Source organism: Anneissia japonica, unplaced genomic scaffold (assembly GCF_011630105.1).
Source record: "Anneissia japonica isolate Jap-2015-1 unplaced genomic scaffold, ASM1163010v1 scaffold287834_len5846547_cov211, whole genome shotgun sequence".
Lineage (NCBI taxonomy): Eukaryota > Metazoa > Echinodermata > Crinoidea > Comatulida > Comatulidae > Anneissia > Anneissia japonica.
In genome coordinates this window covers 5,340,003-5,347,757 of record NW_022704992.1, presented here as the reverse complement: position 1 = coordinate 5,347,757, position 7,755 = coordinate 5,340,003, and the positions used below count along the sequence as shown (strand labels likewise).

The 7,755-nt window shown below is 34.7% G+C and overlaps 1 protein-coding gene across 7 annotated transcripts in view; it reads right to left on the bottom strand.

The window, feature by feature from the left end:
- LOC117104879 (synaptotagmin-7-like) overlaps window positions 1–7,102 on the bottom strand; it is a 48,135-nt gene extending 41,033 nt beyond the window's left edge. For 2 of the 7 annotated variants that reach the window (XM_033245760.1, XM_033245766.1), the window contains exons 1-2: window positions 3,274–3,625; window positions 2,780–2,830 (exon numbers count right to left, since the gene is read on the bottom strand). In XM_033245760.1, the coding sequence (XP_033101651.1) occupies window positions 2,780–2,801 (22 nt within the window). In that variant the 5' untranslated portion in view covers window positions 2,802–2,830; window positions 3,274–3,625. Of the gene's footprint in view, window positions 1–2,775; window positions 2,831–3,273; window positions 3,628–6,937 lie in introns of those variants that run through there. The other 5 variants (XM_033245765.1, XM_033245762.1, XM_033245763.1 and 2 more) reach the window with 5 other exon arrangements.
- Window positions 7,103–7,755: the final 653 nt, after the last annotated feature.

Below are 7,755 nucleotides of genomic sequence, written 5' to 3'. Positions count from 1 at the left end.
TTCATCGGCATTTATTTTTTGTGTGGAACACAAAAAATCAAATTTCAGTCTTATTTTACATTTTTTTCATTCTTAGGAATGTCTAAATTCAGTTAAACTAGCAATTCCGTATTATATTTATAAATCTTTATAACATCTGTCTCTTTTTCTTAAAAACTGAAATTTTGCCGGGAATGGGGCTTTAAATTTTTGTCTTCAAACATCCATGTGACTAGCAACTTTAGTTTGTTAAAATTTTCATCTTTTTGCTTTATTACTACTATTGGAATTACATGTAGTATCATCACTAACAATGATGGCGATAACAGTAACTATATAGTTGATAATCATCAATAACAATAATAATAACTATTGTTGTGATGAAAATTATAAAAAAGATAATAACAATTACAATTTTTTTTTTTTAATTTTAGCATTTGATCAGCGGTGACGCCAGAAATTTCCCAGGGAGGTGTCCGAACGAATGGCCGACTAGATTCGATGGCCTGGGAGAAATTGTGCTTTTTAGACCACAATAGGCATTAGCAATCAAAATAATGTTATTTGGATAGGCAAAATATTAATGATTTTTGATCCGATGACCTAGACGTGGTGTCGGACGACAGGAGGGTCCAGGCCTGTCCGATGGGGTGGCAAATGCCCGTTTCTCCCTGTTCCCCCCCCCCCACTGGTGCCACCACTGCATTTGATTAATGACTTTTAAAATTACTGATATTTAATTTTATATCATTCATTATGAACAATATAACAGTAAAGGTAAAATATAAAATTATATTTATTACGCATTCTTGTTAATTAATAGCAAGATGATTCTTAAAGGTATATTTTGGAAGGTAACATCATTATTTAGACATAGGCCTATATTTTTCTGATTCTGATCCTCTATTCGTCATTTTTGTAGAACAAAAATATATTTTTTTTCTTTCCATATATGAAAGTATCATGGCTTGGAATTTTTTTTGAAATAATATAATTAATTATAAGGCTCTTTCAACACTATCAAATTTTATGACAAGTTTACGTGATGTGCCCATATATAGTCATGATGATGTCATATTACAACCAAATATGGTTATATCATATATATTTGTCACATAAAATTGCTAACAACAAATACGGTGCATGTTAGGTGAAACTTTTTTAATACTTTGTTTAGTGAACCCGTCACCTGCCAATGCTAGGGAACTTTCGATTGATAGAGGAGATTTTTGATATGCCATTAATAATAGAATCAACCTTAAAATTGTTTTTTGGCAATTGTTTATGAAGTTAACGTGACGTAACTGGCGACAAAAGTAACAAAAGATCGCGTAAATAGTGCAGAGTAGAATATCTGCCGCGTACGATCTTTGCATGCATGCTGTAACCATGGTTGTTGTAACTTGCATAATCAAGTCATAGGCCTCTAAGTATTATCAGCGCTTGTCAATAAAAGAGCTACAGCCATGGTTACAGCATGCACGCAAAGATCGTACGCGGCGGATAGGCTACCATAAGCGGTTTTATTTACACGATCTTTTGTTACTTTTTTCACCAGTGACGTCACGATTAAATCGTATATAATAGCCTATAACTTCATAAGAAATTGACAAAAACCGATTTTAAGGTTGATTCTATTATTAATGGCATATCAAAATTCCCCTCTAGAACAAAAAAATCATTTTTCTAGTTCTCTTTTAAGTTCTCCTCGTCGCGTGGATTCTAGGACGCAATTTGGCCAAATCTATGTATGCAGAGAACGTAGGACACCCGGTAGGAGGGTCATGCATGAGTGATTCCATTCTAGCGTCGCTTTGTCAAACAAATAAAAAGCTCCATAAAATTATTACTTCGTTTAACCCACACTCGTCACCACGAAAAAATGGAAATTTCAGAAAAAAATAAAAGTTTTTCTTTATTTTTATTACGTCCGCCGCTACCTTGAAATCTCCAAAAATAAGATATTTATATTCCTTCCTAATTATATAAATTTAAAGAATTTTACCATCTCATTACTACACTGTTTACATTCATCAATATAATTTTATTTTCTTCTCTCCTCTGTCTGGATGTCCTTGGCAAAACCATTTGCAAAATAAGAAAACCTAATTTTATTTTTATTTTTTTCCACCCTCCTCTGACAATATTTCAAAAAATAAGTTCGCGAAACAAGGTATTAAAAAGGTCGCGCCTTATTTGCAGTACATTATTTACTTGAGATATAAATAATTTGCTAGAAGGGGACAATAAAGAAAAAGAGAATAAAATTATGAAAAATTAGTGCATCCAAATGCAAACTGCATTGATTTTAAAGGGACTATGAGTATAAGTCATAATTTACTAAAATGGGCTAATCAAATTAAGAAATACTGTAGGCCTAATACATTTTAAATCTCTTAAATTTCCTCCATGTCGTACCTTTGAAAGTGCCCATTTCCCAATAATTATGTTGATTCACTACCAATCAATAGCTCATAATAACAACAACTTTATTTTTGAAACTACTCTTTTGAATCAGTAGCACACGCCATGCGGTGCATTAACAATAAAACTATAAAACCACAGACGAAAAAAATGACATATATATACAGAAATAAGACAAAGCTTAAAAGGTAATTAAATAAAATTATACAGTGATATTTAAAATCAATTAATCTTAACCTAGGCATTTAAAACCATTCAAAATTATTTAATACAAGTAAAACAGGAATGGGTAAAGTGTACAAAAGGCTTAAAATTTGGATTAATTCAACTTTAAAATTTTCCAGAAATATTAATAAATTTAACGAAACATACTTACGATCAACAGTTCCATTCTTCATGATGGCTGCTGGGTCTGATGTGATAATGCCTGCACAAGTAAAAGAAATCACGTTGTTCTGTTCATGCTATTATTTAATCAACAAAGAACTAATAACACATCTAATCTATCAAATGCATGTTTCATAAATGTCACTCAAAATAATTAACATTTCACTCGGTTCCCCTACTGAAATTATCTGTGGAATGTAGGTACTTGCCTACTGCCGGTATCATTACACATAAAATCTAATGAACGCACTCTTGGTCTGTCCTTGTCTTTGAAACGTCAGTGTGTATAATTATTAATAATCACAAACTTATAGAGGTATTATAAAAATATATTTTATCAAAAGAAATATAAATTATAGTCCAAAACAGAAAATAATTAAATAATAAACTAAAAAGCTAAAATGACAATAGAATAACAAAGAACTAAAAAGAAGTGCATAAAAACAAGGGAAAAAAAAAACAGGGAGCGTCGAGTATTATTACCAGTTCCGACAATGATGGTCCGGCTTCCTCTGTACCACTTGAATTCTACAGCAAATATTAGATATCATCGAAAGAGCACCGAACTAACTTAATAAAATTGAACAACAGGTTGTTTTGCCCTGACAGTCAAATACCTCATCGTTTCACTAGAAATGCGAAACATCCATAATTCCTGAATTCCACATGGAGCAACAGTTTTAAATACGATTTAAAAAAGAACCATGAATGCTTTCGAGAAAGCCCATCCTTGTTTTTTTACAAATATTCTGTGCACTCAACCTTCTTTCCTTTCGGTGGTTTTTCGTAAGATGTTATTGACAGACTGACTTTTGCAGTCTGATTATGCATCTGATCAGTTGATCAATAACCGCCCTCTATAGTTTCCACCCTGCTGCATCGTTCTAGGTACCATAATTATTATTATTATAAATCCATCTGAAATAGTTTGTATTATTATGTAAAAACAAGATTACGAATGTTTTTAAATGTTGCAAGCAAATGAAAATATATAACTGTGATGTACATGAGGTTTCTACAAAACGAATGCCGAATGCCAAACACTAACAAAGAAAGACTCACTCACCCCAAAAACAGTTTCGACTTAATTAATTTGGCTTTGAGCTCCCCGACAGGTAGATCCTCATAGACGGCCCTGCTTCCGGCCCCTCCCCTGGCGCCCCTACTGGCGAATCCAGGAATTCGAAATAGTGGGGGCCCAGGGGACTTCCGCAGCTGATGGAGAGTCCACCACATCAGCCGCAACATGGTTGGGGCTGAGGTAAGAAAATGTTTGATTATGGCACCTCCTGGTCGGAAATGGCACTCTCATCTAAAATTTGGTTAAAATATTCCACCTTTCTCCATTCATTTATAATCTTTAACAAATTTAGGGGTGGGGGACTGTCCCCTACCCCTTTAATCCGACACTGCATCAATTGTACAGATTCGTTTTACTGTCTAAATCATCACATCAATTAGGCCTATTTGAAATGCAGATGTCAATTTATTTATCTAATTTCTTTGTCGTGATGTGTTCTGTTATAAACATGTAGGGCCTACATTGATTTTTATTTTCCATGATTGTATGATATTCCAACAAATATTCAATGTAATTGAATAATTTATTGATTTATGGAGCCAGAGCTCGGGCGGTTAGTTAATGGTCGGTCGGTCGGTCGATCGTATATTGGATGGTGATCGATCATGGGCACCCTATGTGGCAATAATAAAACGAAGACTCCTTATTATTTCACAACCAAAAAATATTTCAAAAAAGTCTGAAATGACCATCCCTCAAGATAAGCAATATAGACCTAAAAATTGGGTTTCATGTACACGTCGATGGTTGATGGATGAGCAATTACAGGTGGAAATAATACCAGTCCATGATAAATGTGATGATGACATTTTAATAATAATAATAATAATAATAATAATAATAATAATAATAATAATAATAATAATAATAATATTATTATTATTATTATTATTATTACAAATGCACACTACAACTTTTATGCCTCTTTTAATAAATAACTCCTTGAAAATCATACTGAATAAGTACGATATGTATAGACACCGCCAGCTCCATTATGTTAAGATCTAGCGTCATACTTGAATTTATGTAAATATCACGTTTCCATGACAACGTTCGTATTACGGACCTTGATTTTAAACTGTTCTCATTCGTATAATACAATGCAACCTCCTATCGGAATCGCTTCTTACGAATACTTACTGTATATAAATTACATTAGCGTGGGCCTAATTGTTACGACGCTGATAGACATGATCGTCATGATCTGAAGACTTTCAAACACGTTAATCATATAATGCTCGTTTACATTATGTAAACACTGTACTCATTTACCTCGACATTGGATAGAAATAAAGATCCGTCTGAAAACGGTATATCCTCACGTATTAAGAAAATCTCATCAGCAGCAACAATGATTAAGCTGTGAATTTAGTGCGGTAGCACTTGATTCCATATGCACAAAATCAACATGTAATGTGCGAATTCTGTGCACCGATATAATGAGCAAATTTTGAAAATATGGCACCTCTAGATCCGTAAATAGAGAACTTCCGTACTTGATAAAGCAGAATTGCAAGATGGATATGACTCAATGACGCAACAGCTATATCACTTTAAGCCAGGGACCCCACACCATAAGGAGGTCTGGGATATTCATCAGCATTTTCATTTTGCCTCAAATTAGATGAGGGGAACTTTTTAAGAGCAAAAACATCAAAATACATCAAAAACGCCAAAGTGGGGTTTGTGGGCTAACTGCTCGGTCAGCCCCTGAGGGTGTAATAATAATTTGAATATTTATAAAGCGCTCTTACACAGATGGTCTCAGCTTTTCGTTATGACACTGATTAGCTGACTTCAATCAATATTATGCATACAGGTCTCGATCCGAGACCACCTCTGGACCGGGTTTGCATGGTCCTTAGGAGCTTTGGTCTCTAATTAGAATAATATCAAAAGATGACATTTGTTAATTTGGGACCACAGAAAAGTGGTCTTTTTTTAGGTGGTCTATTGGAGAGATCTTTAAATGGAGATCTGCATTTGATTTTGCTTAGGAATATTCTACAGGCGCGGATCCGGGTGGGAGGATGAGAGCCCGTGCCCCCAGCAGTGGGAGAAAGGAGAGCTCGATTGTTTAACACACATATTTACCCTGGTGGGGCGGAGGTGGGTGTAGCGGCTTGGACTTCATATTGTGCCCCCCGTCAGAAAATCTCTGGATCCCTGTATTCTAAAACAAAACCATAGGAGTATTGTTCACCTCACCTCACCCCAACCCCCTGTTTCAGTGTTTTGAATAGGTCCTACCCGTTATCTGTGTTATGGAGTTTGAGCTTTTGTAACAGGATACAAGACAAAAGAGGGCAATATATAACATGAAATCTCAGACTTGATATACAGTATCACATATGTTACCGAAGAGAAGTCTATTAATATAAAGCGAATATTACGGACCATTACCTATGTAGAAATGGGTATGGAATGAGTTATCATAAGCCTGTTGCGAACTGGGAAATAAATATTAATATAGGCCTAATCATTATAAAGAAAGGAAATTTTAATTGGAATAAAAAAAACAAGCCTAGCAGCTAAATAGGCGTAATTTATAAGGCCTAATTAAGTAGGCCTACTTAAGACTAATCTAATATTTACAATAATACTCACAGACTAGGCCTAGCATTTTCAGTAAATAGGTGACATCAAAGTAAACTGCCTGGCCTAAAATAATAATAAAAAACAAAAAGTATAGGCCCATATGACAATTTTTAGCCATGGCAGTGAACTTTTAAAGCTTTTTAAAGAATACAAAGCCCTCATATCCGGGTCTTGTAAGTTCCTTACCATAACTCAGTGGCTCAGAAACTATACTCTTTTGCTAAACTACAAAACTTGATTAAAGAAAAATATATATCATCTTGATATATCATCGAGTGTGTGGCGAGCGCGAATGGCGCTAATGACTGTTCCATGTGTAACGATTATCATTGTAGCTTACGCGCGCGTAGACATTCGCAAAGTTTCTTATTAATTACGCAATCAATAGCCCTACATACATCCAAAGATAATACTAGTATCTTTATCCTACATCCTAGTACATTACGAAGTAATAAAGTCGTTACATACCTTTATAACATGCAGCTGGTTAAAAACTATTGTAGACTCTGTTGTTCAATTGACGTTATAGGGGCTACTATGTGTTTATCGCAGTTCCTCACAAAGGACAACACCTCTAGCTTTATGATCAATCATAATACTTGTTATATATGTATTATTTCATTATAGTGCCAAAGAAAACAACGCATACAAAGTGGTTTATAGATTGAATAAAAGCTTAGTCAGGTACCAGCATTAATAAAAGAGGAAATTAGGTGTAAATTACAAGCCATCGCTATTACTGGGGTTTCTAAGTGCTGGTAAAATAATCGGGATGCTTCCTGCTTTTGTTTTAGATAGTAGTGGGTGGGGTGAGGGGTGGGATTGATTATATGTTGTAAAAGTTTATGTGTTCTAAATCAGGGTCACACTGTTTCATTTTGGCCGTTTGAGCATTAATTCAACGTCGGGGAGAAAAACCACAATTAAATAAGCTTTTGAGACCCCTAAATTGCTAAATTGTCATACGACCCGAAGACCACTTTCGAAAGATTTTGGACGTAGCCTGACCACCCCACTTTGCTCTTGTTAGGAGCCACCCCAGCTGTATACAATAAAAGGCAAAATACTGGAAATCAACAATGTTTGGAAAACATACTTGAAGGCATGGCCTAGGCTCTAGTCGGCTCCTTGATTCGGACCCACTGTTGACAAATTTCTGGAGCCACTACTGGTGCCACGTGTGATAGGCCTATAAATGTAGATTATTATCTATTTATTTATTTCCTTTATGTCCGTCCACATTTACTATCTTAATTAAACTTTATATATTTATTATAAATATGCTT